This window comes from Corylus avellana, chromosome ca4, assembly GCF_901000735.1.
Source record: "Corylus avellana chromosome ca4, CavTom2PMs-1.0".
NCBI classification, from domain to species: domain Eukaryota; kingdom Viridiplantae; phylum Streptophyta; class Magnoliopsida; order Fagales; family Betulaceae; genus Corylus; species Corylus avellana.
Genome location: NC_081544.1, coordinates 35,259,505 through 35,277,177, shown reverse-complemented (window position 1 = coordinate 35,277,177; position 17,673 = coordinate 35,259,505). Strand labels below are relative to the sequence as shown.

General features: G+C 37.9%; 4 protein-coding genes across 5 annotated transcripts; 2 read left to right on the top strand and 2 right to left on the bottom strand.

The window, feature by feature from the left end:
• Positions 1-1,198: 1,198 nt before the first annotated feature.
• Positions 1,199-4,690, top strand: LOC132177824 (3-oxoacyl-[acyl-carrier-protein] reductase 4-like). Its single transcript, XM_059590290.1, has 11 exons — positions 1,199-1,690; positions 1,958-2,100; positions 2,503-2,556; positions 2,691-2,771; positions 2,847-2,892; positions 2,972-3,066; positions 3,151-3,183; positions 3,699-3,833; positions 3,943-4,036; positions 4,166-4,248; positions 4,479-4,690. Exons 1-11 carry the CDS (start codon positions 1,495-1,497, stop codon positions 4,509-4,511), a joined length of 993 nt encoding a protein of 330 aa, XP_059446273.1. The 5' UTR covers positions 1,199-1,494; the 3' UTR covers positions 4,512-4,690.
• A 1,095-nt stretch (positions 4,691-5,785) lies between these two features.
• LOC132179380 (TLC domain-containing protein At5g14285-like) lies at positions 5,786-6,995 on the top strand. Its single transcript, XM_059592097.1, has one exon. It carries the CDS (start codon positions 6,046-6,048, stop codon positions 6,796-6,798), a length of 753 nt encoding a protein of 250 aa, XP_059448080.1. The 5' UTR covers positions 5,786-6,045; the 3' UTR covers positions 6,799-6,995.
• A 67-nt stretch (positions 6,996-7,062) lies between these two features.
• On the bottom strand, positions 7,063-13,423 carry LOC132179378 (uncharacterized). Of its 2 annotated transcripts, XM_059592095.1 has the most exons (16): positions 13,287-13,423; positions 13,123-13,198; positions 12,691-12,822; positions 11,734-12,094; positions 11,552-11,647; positions 11,240-11,319; positions 10,567-10,642; positions 10,312-10,488; positions 9,565-9,669; positions 9,362-9,457; positions 9,144-9,236; positions 8,954-8,992; positions 8,813-8,854; positions 8,016-8,146; positions 7,777-7,903; positions 7,063-7,553 (listed from the first exon to the last, which is right to left on the bottom strand). In XM_059592095.1, the coding sequence occupies exons 1-16, from the start codon at positions 13,360-13,362 to the stop codon at positions 7,395-7,397; spliced, it is 1,866 nt and encodes a 621-aa protein (XP_059448078.1). In that variant the 5' UTR covers positions 13,363-13,423; the 3' UTR covers positions 7,063-7,394. The 2 variants fall into 2 exon arrangements, with proteins under 2 accessions (XP_059448078.1, XP_059448079.1); XM_059592096.1 differs by lacking the exon at positions 8,016-8,146 and having other exon boundaries at positions 7,448-7,553.
• Positions 13,424-14,259: 836 nt separating this feature from the next.
• LOC132177486 (lysine histidine transporter 2) lies at positions 14,260-16,710 on the bottom strand. The gene is made up of 7 exons (XM_059589830.1): positions 16,472-16,710; positions 15,834-16,217; positions 15,340-15,733; positions 15,139-15,244; positions 14,966-15,057; positions 14,718-14,786; positions 14,260-14,613 (listed from the first exon to the last, which is right to left on the bottom strand). Exons 1-7 carry the CDS (start codon positions 16,642-16,644, stop codon positions 14,515-14,517), a joined length of 1,317 nt encoding a protein of 438 aa, XP_059445813.1. The 5' UTR covers positions 16,645-16,710; the 3' UTR covers positions 14,260-14,514.
• Positions 16,711-17,673: the final 963 nt, after the last annotated feature.

Genomic DNA, 17,673 nt, shown 5'->3' with positions numbered 1-17,673 from the left:
AGATGCCACCACTAAAAAAAAAGACGTCCATTTGGGAGGGCGGTGAATAAGGCTTTTAAGCCTTCCCTTCCCTAATGAAAGAGTCCACTGCCTGCCTTTGTAGTCTCAAATAGGGCGTGCAGGCCTGCCTTTTTTTTTAGTAGGTGATTCACTGCCGAAGTGAAGAAAAGGCTGGATCAAGAAAATGGGGTACTACGAGCCCTTTGCCCCATGCATCTCCCCCTTTAAGAAGTTTGTAAAAAGGCTCACGTTTTTCGGGTTCCTATAAAGCAAACCCCCATAGAGGTTGTGGCAACTTTCTACTCTTTCTGAGCTGTCTTGCCGTATCTAAAATGGCTTCGAGCATCTAGTGAATTCCTTAAAAAGCTTTTTGTATAATTACGATTAGAAACTGGCAGGGTTGAGTAATGCTATCCTAAAACACTTTTGCAATTTGCTGACACGTGATTAGAGGCATGTCAACCACTAAAAAAAAATACTATATTCTCCAAAGTTTCATTCGGTTTGCAAATTAACAATGTACTCTAATAAAATTAACAATATACTATATTTTCTAATGTTTAAAAATTAACAATGTACTCTAATAAAATTAACAATATACTATACTTTCTAATGTTTAAAAATTAACAATGTACTCTAATAAAATTAACAATATACTATACTTTCTAATGTTTAAAAATTAACAATGTACTCTAATAAAATATTAAAAATTCACAATGTAATTTATTCTTTAATAATTTTCCTTTGCTCTTGCGGAAATTAACAAAAATACTTAGTTACCAATATATTTTTAAAATAAAAATAAAAATAAATATTGGGTTGGCCATTTTTGGAGGTGGTTGGCCACCCCCACTTGCCCGGACTTGCCACCCCAAATGGGGGTTGCTAAAAGCACCCAAATGGCCGGATTGGGGTGTACTATGTGTTAGTTTAACATCTATATGGTCGTTCCTTCAAAAAATCATGCAATTATGCAAATACAAAAGCTAAACTATATATATATAACTTCCTAAATCCTACTGGTTTAGTGATTCTAGTAAAGTGGGTCGGACTTAGGTGAAGCGGATCCACCTAATTAATGATCAAAAACTTCAAATTCCAGCACTATTACCCTTTTGCCCCTACCAAATTGCCGCTCTCTTATAAATATAACAACTAAATCGGATTGGCTGCGTGGTAATTAATCTGAAAACCGGTCCCAACGATCTATCTGTAAGGTTCAGGAGGCCCAACGACTTTGAACACTTGGCGCACATACTATAAAATCTCTCTCTCGCGCAGACACTTCGTTTCCATCGCCCCCTCCAAGGCTCCAACAGTCTCCGGAGCTTCCTAAGCTACCTCGCAAAGAAAAAACCGAAAACATTTATCTTGGTTTTAGCTTTATAAACCCAATCGCATTTCTCGCTTTCATTTCTGGCTACACTATTCTCTTCGTCCCATTCTTCTTCTTCTTCTGCGATTTTAACCGTTCGGAGAATCTTCGGAGCTGCCATGGCTTCTTCTATTATCGGATCCGACGTCGTTTCCTTCAGATCCGCTGGAATCTCCTCGAAACTCGGAGGTTCAAATGACCGAAAATTCGGTCTGTCCCGGCAATGGTCTCCAATTCCCGGAGGAGTCGGGTCGGGCCAGCTCCGGCCTTGCGCTGCCCTCCGCTGCGGATCGAAGAGCTCGTTTTCGTCGTCCGGTAACGACTTTGTTCTTTTCCATGCGATTCTTTCTCTGTTTTTGCTCACGATTTTTGTTTTGGAAGCAAAAATTTGCATATGTTTCCGCTATTGAAAAGCAAGAAAAATACTATTGTTTTAACTGCATTTGAATGAAAAATTGGTATTGTAATTATCGATGACTAATTAGGGATTTTAGAAAAGTTACCATACTGAGGAATTGGAATTTGGTATGTGATCTTGAAATGAATGTGAATTTCATGATCTGCAATGAATGGTACGCGCAGGGGTGAGGGCACAGGTGGCCACATTGGAACGAGCAAGCGCCGGAACAGTACAAAACGTGGAGGCTCCGGTGGTTGTTGTTACTGGAGCTTCTAGAGGTATCGGGAGAGCGATTGCGTTGTCATTGGGAAAAGCCGGTTGTAAGGTTAGTGATGTTAGGGACCTGAATGATTTACTTGATTGTGTGATTCAGAGAACACGAAGTAAATTTGCTTGAATGAGTGGAAATGTACACGTTGTCTTTAGTAAATAATGTGGGTCTGAATCTGAATGGTTGGGTCTGGTTTAGGAGATCTGTTCTTTTCTGCTAGATATTGCTTTGGTTTATAGGAACATCAAAACGGATTAATGATGCTCAAGGGGTTTATCTTTATTATTGGGTTGTCATGTACTGCTTTGAGCTTATGTTTTGTATAATGGGATGAAAAAACTTTGCATGAAAGATACCATTCATAATTACAATTACAAGATGTCTTACTGAGCTGGATATTATTCTCAGTCCCTTTTTGATCCCACCCTTTATCGTGGCTTTCACTGTGCCATTCAGGTCCTGGTTAATTATGCTAGGTCATCGAAGGAAGCTGAGGAGGTCTCCAAAGAGGTAGGTGATTTCCTCCTATTCAATTTGCTACTGTCTTGTATTGTGTTGTTGGGCGGTGACGCCGGTGAGCATGCAGTGATTTATATTGTATTATAGAAATCACTGGTGAGAGTTTATTTGACTGTTTCTTGTAGATCGAGGCCAGTGGTGGACAAGCCCTGATTTTTGGAGGAGACGTTTCGAAAGAAGCCGATGTTGAATCAATGATTAAAACTGTAAGCAAATGTTGCCTCTGCTAATCGAGTTAGTTTCACGCCATTGTATGCTTTATGGATTTTTCTCATCTGCAGGCGGTTGATGCATGGGGAACTGTTGATATATTGGTAAACAATGCAGGTGAATGGATGTTCACTTCCCCTTTCATTATATATTAATATGAAATTTTAGTTTCTTAACTTATCCACCATGCTTGTAGGAATTACCCGCGATACTTTACTGATGAGAATGAAGAAATCTCAGTGGCAGGAGGTTATTGATTTGAATCTTACGGGTGTATATCTCTGTACGCAGGCATGTTTGTTAACATTTGGTTTGTCCCAGAAGTGCATTGCCTGAATTATCATATTCTAAACTGAGATTATTTACTTTCTGTAGGCGGCAGCTAAAGTTATGATGAAGAAGAGAAAGGTAACATGGCATTGCCATCTCTCAGGTCATCTTTTTTTTTTTTTGTTTCCATGTCATTTGAGGTGGGACAAATCTGAGTCACCACAAAGTTAACTTCTCTCAAAGTCCTTTCTTCTTTCGTATTTCAAACCCTTCTCCTCAGATTATGATGGAATGTGGCATATTGACATAATGGAATTTTCCGTAACAATGAAGCAGTTACTATCTACTATAATCTCTTTCATCTAAACGTGGTGTATATCAGCAAAGGAGCTCAAAATTTTTAAAGTAACTATTGAAAAAAAAAAAACTAAAATAAAATTGATGTGCTTTGTTAACCTATTCCCTGATGATACAAATGTTTATTGCTGAGGCTCTCAACTCTCTGAGTGCTGACAGTGCCTCTTAATAAAATTAAATAAGATTTTCAAAATCATAATTTGTATGGACATGGGGTTCCTTTGCACTTGGTGTTCATCTTTTGTTGCCAGCTCTTATTCCAGTCAAGGGGTTTTTTTTTTTTTTCAAATTTTTAGGGAAGGATAATCAATATAGCATCAGTTGTTGGTCTGGTTGGAAACGTCGGTCAAGCCAACTACAGTGCTGCAAAAGCAGGGGTAATCGGCCTGACAAAGACTGTTGCAAAGGAGTATGCAAGCAGAAACATCAATGTGAGTTGTGAAAAATTGTCTTTTTTGTTTTAGTTATATCGGGCACTTCCTTAGATGCAGCTACTGCAAGTCGATGGAAAAGTGTTATGATTAAGGAACTTCCTATCAGGTTAATGCTGTTGCCCCAGGATTCATTGCATCTGACATGACAGCTAAGCTAGGGGAAGACATTGAGAAGAAAATTTTGGAGACCATCCCATTAGGTGAGATGACGAAAAGCTTTATTCCCTTGCACCCAAGAGTGCTAGATTAGAGGAGATTACCAAAGAATGAGACTAAAACTTCTCACGTCAAGATTATAACTATAGTTGTTCTTTTCACTGTGGATTCAGGAAGGTATGGCCAACCTGAAGAAGTTGCTGGGCTGGTGGAATTCTTGGCCCTCAATCCTGCGGCCAGTTACATCACTGGACAGGTTCAGAGTTGTAGTTTATTTTCATACTGTTTCACTCACATGCTTGACTCTCTCATAATGACTGACATACGTGGAATTCAACATATCGACATCAAGGCTCACTATTGATGAGTCGAGCCTGTGTTCCTGTCTCACTTTGTTTTCTGTTATCACCGCACCTATCTTTCCCCCCTCCCCCTTTTTTTTTCACAAGTTCAGTGCTCAGCTAGATCAAACTTGCCGTCTTTCAGGTACTCACCATTGATGGAGGGATGGTGATGTAGGTCAAGCTGCCCAATCAGAGCTTTGGAGCTTCAGAGTTCAGATTAAGGGCACTGGAATCACAAAATTCAACTTCGTATGATAATTTATGTGGAAGCTTATGTAATTCAGCCTTTTGCTTGAGATCCAACGGGATAGGATTCTCTCCATTTCTTGAAATGAAATTATTGATGTGCTGTCATGTCATTTATAATTTGATAATACATATACAAAAGACGGAAGCCCAGAAAATAGAAAAAGGAAAAATTTATTGGGTATATTAATTTTTCTTGTGGTTGGAATCATGTTGGTAAGAATCTACTCTACTCCGCTGACCTTATGGCATTATGCATTAGAAAAAAGACTTTGGAATTGCATATAAGATTGAACCAAAAAGAAAAAAACAAAAACCACAAATATTAAAAGGGTGGCATCGTCATCATGTGATAGGTGGGAATTAGTCTCCTCATTTCATGATAGATTCTTGAGTTGGAAAAGCTTGTAAAATTGTCTAGAACCACACGACAGTTGATATTGATAATCGGTAAAATTGTCTAGAACCACACGACAGTTGGCTCTGTAAGGATCAGTCTTCCACGCGTACACAAATTTTATCAAGGCAGCTCAAGAATAAAGGAAAGGAAAACCCGGGAATATCCCTCAAAGCACAAAGAATAACGTGTCAGTGTAGGAATCGTTGTTTGCTTGCACACGTGTACTCTCTATCCTTTTTAAGCCACCAAGCAAAACATCATTAATCCCACTTAATTATCTTTTGCTTTACATATTAAAGGGCCAAATTTGAGAAGGGGACTACCTAACAAATGTAGGGGTCAAAGGACGGTTACGGTTAGTAATTATTAGCTAAAACTGCTAATTTTAACCGCCAAGTGGTTAGTGGTTAGTAATTCTAATAACTGTTAACCGTTTTTTAAAAGAAAAAATTTTATTTATTATTTAAAAAAAAAAAATCAAAACGATGTCGTTTTTATGATAAATACGATAAGATTATACTACATACGACATCGTTTCTATATATATATATATATAAGCGGTTAGCCGTTTTTAAAAAACCTAAAACCACTGCCTAGACGGTTAAGAATTTTTGTTAATCACCTTCAAAAGTAATTAATAATTAATATAACGGTTAATGCTATTAGCAATAACAATTGCGTGCCTTCTTACTCCTAAACAAATGTACATCCCCCACTAATCACCGTAATATCAACCTGTCTTACGTCATTATGGCTACAGCCTACAGCACATAACGATTTTGTTATTGATTCTGATTAAGCGAAAGTCCACTTCACACGTACTACGGTCGCGAGAGATTTTACTTTATACAGGTTTCTCATCCGCTTTCCTTTCTTTTTTTCTCTTCTTCAAATTGAAGCTTTCATAGCTTTAAGAAAAAGTGGTGGGCATTCCTTCTAAGTTGTATCTTTCACAATCTCTCTCTCTCTCTTTCTTGGGGTTGTTTAAGGCTATCTGGGCTCCCCCCATATTGTTTTGTTGAAGCTTTTGATTATCTTGGTGTTTCTCTGCATCTGGGGTTTCATGGAGGCCCTCCTTCTTTTGCTCACCCCAACCGTCCCTACATTCTTCCTGATGTTTCTGTTGGTTTATCTCTTTGCTTTCTTTCTGGTTTTTCGCAACTGGGATCCAAAGCATCGACGAGAAGCTTCGAGCTGCTTCCTTTCTTTAAGTCACGGCACTCCTGCCGTTATCATGGCCGTCCATGCACTAACACGCGCCCCAACCCCACGTAGTTTTGCTTCTCCAAACGCCGCCTTCCAAAACGTTGTACTGGAATTCAGTACCGCTTACTTCTTAATGGACCTCCTCCACTACATGGTCTTCTTCCCCAACGACATCCTCTTCATCAGTCACCATTTAGCCACGCTATATGTGTTTGCGACCTGTCGCTTTGTGGTTCACCACGGCGCGTTCGCGATTCTTGTGCTTCTTGTTCTCGCCGAGGTTACCAGTTCTTGCCAGAACGTTCGCAGTATTGCTAGTTTGCGGAGAGCTGATGCACCTGCAGCTGCGAAATTGTATGAATTTTTGTCCCTTCCTTTTTATGCCTTTTATTCTGTTGTTAGAGGGATTTTGGGGACGCTCGTCGTTTATAAGATGGGGGTGTTTTATGCAAGTGGGGCTGCTGCAGGGAATATGATTCCCAAATGGGCATGGGTTTCTTGGATGGTTGTGATTGTTGCTGCAATCTTGGTTAGCATACTGTGGGTTTTGAATCTATGGATGGATTGGTTCAGAGAGAGAAGTCGCAGGGGGCAGAAGAAAGTCAAGTAAGATCTTTGGGAATCGAGATTATGGGTTTCATCAATTATCCCAGATGTACGTAGTTCGGTGGCTTGTAGTCAAACAATTGGGTGATTTAGTGATGGGATGTTACCCCATTTACCTGTATATAATCATGTGATCTGCATTTTTTATTTGTTGCAATGAAGATATGTGCTTTCAGGAAGCAGGGTACTAGTAATTCTTTTCCTATTTATGTATGTTACTGCTAAAAAGATACAGAATTAATTGGCTGCACTTTTGGTTTTTCTTGACTTCAGGTTCATGAATTCTATCATTGATAAAAAGAGACAAGAATCTATCATTACAAAGTATGACTGATCAAGGCGTTATATTGGCCCTAACATTGACTGTAGGAAGAACACATCTTCCTAATGACAAGACTCGCTTAAGTCCCTTAATTTCTCTCCATCTCCCTAGTCTATGTGTCTAAATTGGAGTGAACTTACATAATTTAATGTGGTCTACCGCAGGCCATTGAGCTTTTTGAACCTAAATGATTAATCCAATAAAACTGACTTGGGATCTCCATCTTCAATTTACACCAAGCAGCTTAATGAGAGGCATTGATTAATTTACTCCTGGATTTATATGCCAATAATAAAAGCATTGGTTGTGTCAGGACCGCCGCAGTAGTTAAGCTCTGCAAAAGTGCCCCCTCCTTCTCCCTTTGCTAGTCTTCCTGGATTCACACAAATGCATTTCGCTTGCCCTTCTGCTTCACTTCCTTCTCCAAAGGACAGCACCTGTGCCAAGAATGAAAATTCAATCAAACTCCCTTTGTTGATGTTCATAATGTTCTTCCTTTTTGGTCATAATGAGGGGTTGAGATTAGTGAAAAATCCACCATTCATCAGTTTAACACATGCATTTTGAGAGGTGTAAGTCATATTTCCTGTTGCTGTTGATTTGAGTTGAGACTAGATTTGAAAAAAAAAAAAAAAGAAGGTACTTGGCATGTTCGTTTACCTTTACAAAATACTTCATATCCGAAGGTAGGATGAGAATATGTGGAATTGAAGAGATATGAAGAGCTTCTGCAGCACGTGAGAAGTCCAATGGAATGACTTCCGCTGGTGGATATAGAGGATAAAAGCTGTTCAAAACGCAAAAACTAGATAAATGTTATAGTAATATACAATTTCTCGTATACACCCATAATATCAAGTGAACAAATTCCTTTTAAAGGAAAAATTACTACAACATGCCTCTGCTGACAAAGAACATGGTTTGCAAGTCTACTCATGCGATCACTGGGTGTTCCGTCTGTTGGGTTCCGTGACATCTCCTCTCCGCTAAGGTTTTTAAGAATATCCACGGTGCAGCAACTTATCTTGACCTGAAACGCCAATTTGTGGACTTCACATACTCTTGAAATGTGTAAATAATTCTAGTGTGTTTGCTTTCTCAATGGCCAGGGCTATTAATTAAACCTACCAACTCGTAAAAACAAACAAAATAGCATTGATGGACAGCTTTGAAGTCTACAACAGCCATAACGAAAAAAGTTAATTGCAGGACAGCCTTAAGCTAACACTTCTTTTGAAGTTGCTTGGCGAATTTTTATGAACTCATGAGCTATTGGTCACCTTTGAGGGTTCTTCACAATTACAATCTTAAGCTGTAAGTATATCATGATGTTTTAGTACTGCAAACTGATGATTTTAATATGAAGATCAGCCAATGGAGTAGCTCACTGGGTTCTGGCTGCAATAAAGAAAGGATCTCTCCCCACAAATTGGGTCTCTATTCATTCTCAAGGGTTTAAACACTGCTTATGAAATAATTTTCCTACTTATAGAGCATCTTAATAGATCTCTTGTTTTCGGCTTTCTTAGTTTTTTCTTGTCTGTCAATTTTTTCCCTGATTTCTTTGGTTGAATACCTGTTCTCAGACCCCACAGAGAGAGAGAGAGAGAGAGAGAGAGAGAGAGGAAAAAAAAAACAGTTTGAAAAACCACAAGAGGCAATCATAACTTCAGGACAAACGCTACCGGGATTTTACCTGATTTGCCTCAAAAATCCCTGGATTTGTGAGACTGGTTATCTGAGAAAAAAAGGCAGCATCATTCAGTAAAGGTGACCGAAATTTATGGAGAAAATTTAGGATCATAAGTTGAAAGATGAACTCCTGAAGATCACATACCTGATGCTTGAGATCAGGTGGATGAATATCAAAAGCAGGCTGCACAAAAAGAAACCAATATTTTATATCTTAAAATTTATATATTATCTTGATGAAATGCACCATGCAAAACCAAACGAACAAGTGAAATGAAACAAAATGAAACAAAAGAAACGTCACCAACTTGAGCAGATGTTGAGTTTATATTTACCTGAGGGAAAACAAAGTCATGGTTTGCATCGCGTATCGATGGCACAAGAATCACGCGTGTGTCAGAACCCATGTATTCTGCATAATCTTGCAACTGAAAGATAAAGGATAGAAATTAAAGAAACCGAAATAATCTCTCCAAAACAACTATACTATTTCTTAAGTAGCCACCTTCTGAGACCTAGGAAAACAAGGGAGAAAAATGAAAAGGAACGATACCCTTCTCAGAACTTCCATATGGAATATTTCATCAAAGCTCCTGTCCATAGTTCCTTTCTTAATCTCTGGATGTTCAGAATCAACAAATGGTCCCAGCTGAGGAAAAATTCAAGAAACGTCAACTGCTTGAATCTTACCTACTCAGTCAATTATGACAAAATTGTTCAAACAATTACTGGAATTAAGAAAAATCAGAAACTTACCAATATAAGCACCTGGGGAGGTTTTCTTGTTGCATATGCTAGCAGTTCTGTCAGAGGCTCAAACAATAAGTTATCTACTGTGGTAAAAGGGCCCGATGCAATAATCTGTTTTAGTACCAAAAGTATGTTCAAATTATCAAGAGGGATTAAGAGATTGCGTGAAATTCTAAAAAGGTGTCATCATTCCATACATTAATATCATATCAATATATCAGCTATGACTTATGAGTAATATATGTTACTACAAGTGTAAGTCTTAAAAAGAAAACCCCACATTCAACTGGTGCAGGAAGTAAGAAGTGAATGTTATAGCTTTATATCTGTAGAACTAGAAAATGGCAGTGCATTGTTTCAACCATTTGGGATGGAAACCAAAACCTCCTTCTACGAAGGTGAATGTTGCTCTCCCGTTGTAAATGGAATATGTCCATCTCTTCTGAACCTTCCTATGCCCTTTGAATAATTAAATTCCTTGTCTTACCATTTAGGGGGCCTACCATCATATCTTCAAGCATTCACAGTATAATATCGTACCAGAATCATGTAAACATATTTGAGGAAAATGAATTATATGATTTACAGGAAAAAAAGGAAATCAATATATGTAAATGGTTTTGTTTAATTGATAATTATCAATACACGTAAATGGTGACTGCAGTTATATAGAAGCCTTAGAATAAGCAACAATGTTCTTTTAATATCTCATTTGCAGCTCATCCACTGACTGTAGAATACCAGCTTACATACCACTGATAGCTCTGCCTGTGTAGGAGACAGATCAGTGGACTGACTCTCCTGATCTAAAGCCTGTTTCTTTGCAGGAGGCAAATTCTCATCAGCAGCAGCTGACAAAGGAACAGAATCTACCAGTTTTGATGCAATTAGGCAGTGTCCACTAGGATTATGCCCTTCAACACCTACAACCTGAAAGAATGCCTTCCAGGTTAATTTTTCAATCCTTATTATGATCCAAAGCTAGAGTTTATATATTATGTTTCATACCTGGCCTGGGAAAACTGAAAACTGGTTCAATTTTTGTAATTCTAGACGAACACGTTGCCCTCCAGAATGCTCTACACTGTAAGAAAAAAACAAAAGAAAACCCATATCTGAGAGAAAAACTAATGAAATTACTAGCAGCATGGTAGCGCTTCCTGACCACTGTACAGAGGATATACTTGAAGTTAGTTAAGCATAGCATTTTACAGGTTGCCCCATTTGGTTTTCTTATGGTGGATCCAAAAAGATAATCCAGATCATCTGATCTTCAATGAATAATCAATGTATCTAAGCTCTGTGTTGGCTCAGGCACAAGCATTGTGTACCCAATTTGGTTTAGGGCCCTTGTTTGGTATAAGAGCTTCTGAGGGTCAGACCATTATTTCTAGCCATTCAAAGATAGATCTTTAGTCACAAACTGAAGAAGAATCCCATGAATTGGAAATTTATTGTACTCAATATAATGAGATGTGGAACTATTCAACAGAGAGATTTAAGGGATTGAATGATATGTTGACCACTGTGGCTGATAATCTCTACAAAGAGTTGATAAAGCAGGGAGAAGGCTTTTTTTTTTTTTTAATCAGCGTGCTTATAGACTGACACACATGGATAGTATGCAGAAAAGACCAAGAATTAACACACTAATGTATATCTCCCAAGGAATTTCAATTACCTGCTTTGTAACAAGGTGGACTTCTCATTTAAATGGCCTTCTCCATCACAACAGATCATGCCAACAGTAAATATGCTTTTCTGAAACAAAAGATTCCTTAAATACTTACATTTGTAACTTTAATTAACAAACAAACTCTTTAGAAAATTTGAAGCAAAGAAGTAAGATGTGGAGACTAAAGCCTGACAGTGACAGTAAGTAAACAGTAACAGAAAAACACCTTTTCATCAGTCCTCAAAATTTGTGTTTTTGTGTGTGCGTGAGAGAGAGAGAGAGAGAGAGAGAGAGAGTTTAATGGAGCAGTTAAAATACCTGGGAAGCAACTGTAGGGTCCACCGGTTCTTCATAGAGCCCCGATGCAACAAGCGCAGTTGCACGCTTCTTAATTCTGTTTTCCAGTGCATTAAACTGATTCACCAAAAAATTATATTACGGAATAAATAAATGAAGGTGAAGAACAAGAATGACCCCATGCTATAGTAACTCTTACATACCCTATCTTCAATCCTGTCATACATGAACCTACAACCTGGTTCAGGCCCTGATCCATGAACTATCAGAGAACACCTCTTGCGGGGTTGAACCTTTTTAATAATATCATCCTCATTATTCTCCTGATCATGCTTCTTTTCAGTGTTCTCGGTATTGGGCACATTATTGATGCTAAATTTCACCAAAAACTTATTGGTTCGTTGCCCGAAGGGTGTCACAAGTTTTGGTGTTTTACCAGAAGAAAATATGTTCCCATTTGTTTGAGGCGTTGAATCGAATGGCTCTGAATAAACTCTCTGAGATCTGTCCGTTGGAGAGCTTAAAATACCTTCTTTTGTATCTATTTCTTCATCATTCAAAATCCTACACGACAGATTTACCCATCAATAATTCTTAAAAAACGTATCGTTACTCATATCTGTGAATTTAGTATGCTAATCACCAAGAATACGGTTGGAGTTGTAACAAAGAATAGATTTAGCTATATATCATCAAGTTTCATCCTTTTATAAACACCTGTCATATAAAGTACAATGGTATGAATCACTTGAAGAACTGACAGCATCATGTACCATGTGAAACTTGCTAGCACTCAAGTAACAGCGACAATAAGAAATACACATGACACAGAAATGAGAGGGAGAGATGGTTGTTGGGTGGGGATGGAATGCAAGTGCATAGAGATGCTGACTAAATCCTAATCCAATACATTGGTAGCCATTATAAGGAGATAGACAACAAGCCGTTTATAACGAAAGCGAGATTCTTGGTACCATTCCGCACCACACCAAGTGATTGCATTATTAGCTTGACTTTGACCTTAAAAGATTAAACTGTTACTAAATCCCACCTTGCATATGCAGTCCCATGTTTAAAACTCCCGCATGCAACAAATTATACGATAGATACAATGTAGAGGTGTAAACAAAGAAGAGAACAAAAATTGTTACAATTCATACATGTCCACATCTTTACTTGAGTAGAAATGCAAATCGGGCTCCTCCTTAATAATCACCTCTTTCTGCTCATTTTGCAAGTGCTGTAAAAACCCGTCCATTTCAGCATTTTGCACAGTTGCCTCATTCAATTGCCTGTCAAAATTCACGTCCCAGTTATACTATAGAGCAGCTAGAAATTTCTATTTTTCTACCTACATTAAGAAATGAATTTAAAAGTAAGTCATCTAAAAAACAATAAGAATTTATTTTAAAAAAAATTAAGACCGCTAACTACTATTATCTAGCATAATCAAAATGTGGGTTTCTCTCATTTTCTTTAATTTCTCAAGTTTTTCACAGTAAACAAACATTGGGAATTCTCGAACGCACAAAGCCAATGTAATAAGCAATTTCTACCAAATAATAATCAAGTTCAAGAGGTAAGTAATAGACCTGTTGAGATAGTAAACCTCCCAGCTCGAGACTAGGTCTGAGGGCTTGAGACTGTAATTTATGCAGAAAGTAAGACCTAATCGGGAAGATCAGAGCTTTGTCATCAACATTTTTCGTATATATGAAGTGGATTTCAGGGCCAAAATAGCAAAACAATAACTCACATTTCTTGGCAATCTCTGCTTCTTCGTCGAGGTCGAACCCGCTCTTCTTGAATTCTGCTACGATTTCTTCTTCCATTTGCGCGCTCTCTCTTCTCTCTCGCTAGGGTTTTCTCAGGCTGCCCACTTTCAGATTAGCAGGAAATTGGCGGGAAATTTAGCGGTTTTGGGTGCGAATACTATATTTATAGGGCTGGTTATTTTGTTATATTCCTATTATACCCTTATTCCTTTCGTTTATTAACTGTTAGCCCAGTTGATCACTTGTTCGGTTGTTCCGTTGAACTTTTTTTGTCCCATGCCCATTTTAGGATCATTTGTGGAGATTTTTATGGGTCTGTTCGTGATTTGTTATAGATTGAGAATTTGGATAATTTAGAGAGTAATGTTATAAATTATATTTTTATTTTATAATACTGATATGCCATTTTAATTAATTACTGATTTTTTTTTAATAAGGACTGATTCAATTGTTGGTTGAGTTTATCTTGTCAACGTTGTAAAATAAAAACGTAATTTTTATCTTTTTTCTAATTTAATTGATGCTCTTAATCCTCATTTTGAAGCTTTTTTAATTTGAGAAATGGCTATGTACACATACGTACAAAACAACTTGAGAATATCACATTAATCTCTAGAAACACCGGCATCCCAAGTTTAAGCTAAACCTTTTAATTTTATTATTTTTGTAATGAATAAGATGATTTAATAAGGAGGAATAAATACCGCTTAATGTTCATGGTTGGACCGGTGTACACTTATAGTGGGCCGGTCTAACCTATTACCAATATATGTACCTCTCAATTTGGAGGAAATTTGTGTCCCTGGAATTTTTAACCAATAAACACCAACAGCTGCGTCTCTTATTGCTTAACTAACATAAGGGTTATAAAAGTAACAACATTCATTCTGTTATTGTTGCTAAATCATTATTTATCATAAACACTTGAGTTTATGAAGGATGCGACGGCTCTTATAGTCTTATGTAGTTCAGCACATGATGACAACAATGCTGAGATGTGTGTAGAATAATAAACATTCTGAACAGATAAAAAAGGAGCAGAAACAGAGAATCCTACGATGAGACTGCTAATTCTACTGTCATGTCCCCTAAGAGAGCGCGTATCTACAGGCAGGCTCTGGCAAATGCAGATAACTTCCACCACATTAAGCTTGGATACTCATTGGGGGTAAAAGTCTTCGTCATTATCATCTGGCTCTGAACAGTAGTTCATGAGAAGAACTGGTAGTTCTTGGCTGAAAGGATGATCGTCCTTAGCCCGCCAATGGGTGATAGAACCATCAACATAAAACCAAGCACAATGCAGATCTGACATGTACCAGTAAGACAAAATCAGCTTAAGAATTTGAAAAAAAGAAAAAGAAATTTCTATCTCGTCCGGCAGGTTAAAGTTAAAGCAGTTTTTAACATACCCAATTTGCGATCCAAGATAAGCTGAACCTTTTGGGTTTATAGATGATGAGCCACATGATGCAGGGGAGCTGCAAAGAGTAAAAAACCAAAAAAAAATAAAAATTAGCAGTCTATTGGATGATCTGTATGAACAATAAGCAGCCCATTTATGGAGGTTGTCGTTTTTTTTTTTTTTTTTTTTTTTAATTTTTTTTAGGGAGGTTGTAGTTTGTAATGGTTGAGAAAAGGAAAAAGTCATTTTTCTTACAAAATATGTTGTTGGGGCAAAAGCAAATCCGCCAAAAAAGCCAAGGAGGCCACCGAAGAAGGGGACTGCTATAGCGACTATCATTGTAAACCCTGCAGTGCAGAAAAATTAGATGATTATCATGCAAATAAGGCAGAGCGAATTCATCATAGGGTTGGGAGGGGGTTACTTACCGACATATAAAGTGCGAGTAACAAAGCGGAGGATGAAAGAAGGACTGAAGTCCAATCTCTTCACCAGCAAAGTTTCCAGCATGTCAAACACTGGCATCGCATAAATCTGTGGTTTGCAACGATTGATATATCAATTAGTTGGGAAAGAAAAAAGTTGGCTTATAAGTTATAACCAAACAGGAACTACGTACTGAAACGCACCTGGTAGCTTCCAATGACATGGACAACAACAAACATGTTAGCCGCTGCAATGAGCCAACCGGGTTTCTCTAGTGAGAGGAGGATGTTGTCTTCGACCTCATTTCCAAACACCCAGTATCCGAGGAGAGCAACTGGGAAGTAACATATGGCAACAACGATGTATGCAACTACCACTCCTTTCCACATGGGCCCCTTGGAAGGTTTATCTGGAGTAGAAGGGATTGTTGCTTGGATCTCCAAGACCACATTGTGACCAGCATAAGCAAATGCTACATCACCCAATGCGCTGAAGAAGTCGAAGGTAACTCCAGCTGTGTTTTTAGCTGGGTAACCATAGTCCACATCCGGTCGAACCCCCTTTGCAGCAGAAGCTGCCCAAGCAATGGTTGAGTAACTGCACACAACAATAAGCACCCAAAAGAGGTTAACAATATACATCAATCTTAACAGTTCTTTGTAGAAAAAATTCAGAAGATGTTAAAACAGCCATTTACCTCAAGGACATGACTGCCGCGGCTAGTGACACAACAGCAATAGAGTTGAAGTTGGGGAGATGAGAGAGAACAAAGTGCAGGGAACCAAAAATCATGATGAAGTAAGATGTCTTAATGTCCTTGCAATCTGGGCAAACTGTGTCATGGAATTTCTTCAGTGATTTCCCTCCCGTCACCATATACACAATGTCCACACCAACTTCAACAACTACCTGTTGGGGCACAACAATCCAAAGCCCGAGTTTCTCACCAAAGGCATACTGACCAAGCTCATGGTACCTATCAAACCGCTTCCCCGCCACCATTTCATGCATCTCAACCATTTGCCATAGAGTGTAGAAGGTGATGACCCATGACAAAATAAGGACGGTGATTCCAGGACCCCTATTATTCCAAAAATAAAATCATTTCATTTGGTTACATCATATATTATATTAACAACTGCGGATCACTCATGTTGAATTAATGAAAAAGACAAAAGGAAAAACCCCAACATACCAACTTCTAATTTTCTATTGAAAAATGGCTTACATAATTAATTTTAACCTCTGAACATTGGAAAAACATCGATTTCGCTCAAAACCCAGAAACCAAACATCAGAACACCAATGAGGAAATGAAACAAACATGAAACATACCATCCAAGATGTGCCATGGCATAAGGCAGGCTGAGCACACCCGCTCCAACCATGGCGGTGACATTGTGGAAAGCCGAGTACCACCATTTGGCGTTCCTAGAGGAAGTGATGGGAAGCCAATCATCGATGTCCTTCCGCTTCGCTTCTTCGTTCTGTATCAGGTTTTCGGTCATCTTTTGCTTCTCAACAGACGCAACTCTGCCAACGCTTGATGCACCCAACAATCTTCTCGCTCAGAGCCACAGTACAATATAATCACGCGCATTGAAACGGCCATATATATAGGAATCAAGGGAATCCAAAAGGCCATGATTAGCGAAATTGATTTGCTAAGAATGTAATGTGACAGTTAGTGGAGTCAGCAAAACTTTCTGTTTATAACAGAATTACGAATCTAGGACAGCCATAGTTAGACCCCTAGGATGTTGAGCTGTGTGGGTGTGTAAAATGACTAGAAAGTCCCAGAATTTTGCATTGAAGGATGCTGATATCTCAGAGTCTGAAAGAATGTGATTGGTAATTTTGTAGTTGAGAAAACTGAATCTACGAGATATCTGGTGGGATAGGGATCATCAGGCATGGTATCTCACGGATTCATAGGAATTTGCCAACAAAATTACGACTGGCCCTAATTATCGTTGTTATTTTATTTTATTTTTGTCTATTAATTTGTTTTTAGGTGAATATTACTTTATGGAATGTATTCTTAGCTGGACTATCCATAAAAATAATTAACCCAAGTTCATCCAAAAACAAAAAATAGTTTCCAAGAAGTAGCTCAATTGGCTGGAGACCACGTCTTATAAAGCGAAGGTCTCTAGCTTGAATCCCCATCTTCCTTTTGCGTAGGCATGTTAAAAAAATAAAAAAATAAAATAAACTTTTGTTCAAATCAACTATTGTTGGATAGCATTTCTCTAAAAAGGAAAATAAATGTCTCCAGCCAGTGTCAAAGATAAGGGACGGTTTTTCTATAAATTGGATTCCAGAAAATTCATTCAATTTAACATATTAAATTGACACATATTCTTAGAGTACGTAAATTTCATATACATTTTTTAATATGCTCTAAATATAGACGTCAATTTAATAGACTAAGAAAAAAGTCATTTAATCCAATTTAAAGAAAAACTTTGGTTTTGTTTGTTAATGTGTTTGGGAGTATTTTTTGTTTTTGGTTAAAAAGCTTTTTGATGTAAAAT

Excerpts from the sequence above, each read along its gene's own strand:
- LOC132177824 (XM_059590290.1), top strand. The coding sequence starts at position 1,495 with ATGGCTTCTTCTATTATCGGATCCGACGTCGTTTCCTTCAGATCCGCT. Across the intron at positions 3,067-3,150 it reads GTGTATATCTCTGTACGCAG|GCGGCAGCTAAAGTTATGAT; the intron begins GCATGTTTGTTA and ends TACTTTCTGTAG. Across the intron at positions 4,249-4,478 it reads CCAGTTACATCACTGGACAG|GTACTCACCATTGATGGAGG; the intron begins GTTCAGAGTTGT and ends GCCGTCTTTCAG.
- LOC132179380 (XM_059592097.1), top strand. The coding sequence starts at position 6,046 with ATGGAGGCCCTCCTTCTTTTGCTCACCCCAACCGTCCCTACATTCTTC.
- LOC132179378 (XM_059592095.1), bottom strand. The coding sequence starts at position 13,362 with ATGGAAGAAGAAATCGTAGCAGAATTCAAGAAGAGCGGGTTCGACCTC. Across the intron at positions 12,823-13,122 it reads GAGGTTTACTATCTCAACAG|GCAATTGAATGAGGCAACTG; the intron begins GTCTATTACTTA and ends GAATTTTGACAG. Across the intron at positions 8,147-8,812 it reads GGATTTTTGAGGCAAATCAG|GTCAAGATAAGTTGCTGCAC; the intron begins GTAAAATCCCGG and ends TTGGCGTTTCAG.
- LOC132177486 (XM_059589830.1), bottom strand. The coding sequence starts at position 16,644 with ATGACCGAAAACCTGATACAGAACGAAGAAGCGAAGCGGAAGGACATC. Across the intron at positions 16,218-16,471 it reads GCCATGGCACATCTTGGATG|GGGTCCTGGAATCACCGTCC; the intron begins GTATGTTTCATG and ends TTGGAATAATAG. Across the intron at positions 15,058-15,138 it reads TACTCGCACTTTATATGTCG|GGTTTACAATGATAGTCGCT; the intron begins GTAAGTAACCCC and ends TCTGCACTGCAG.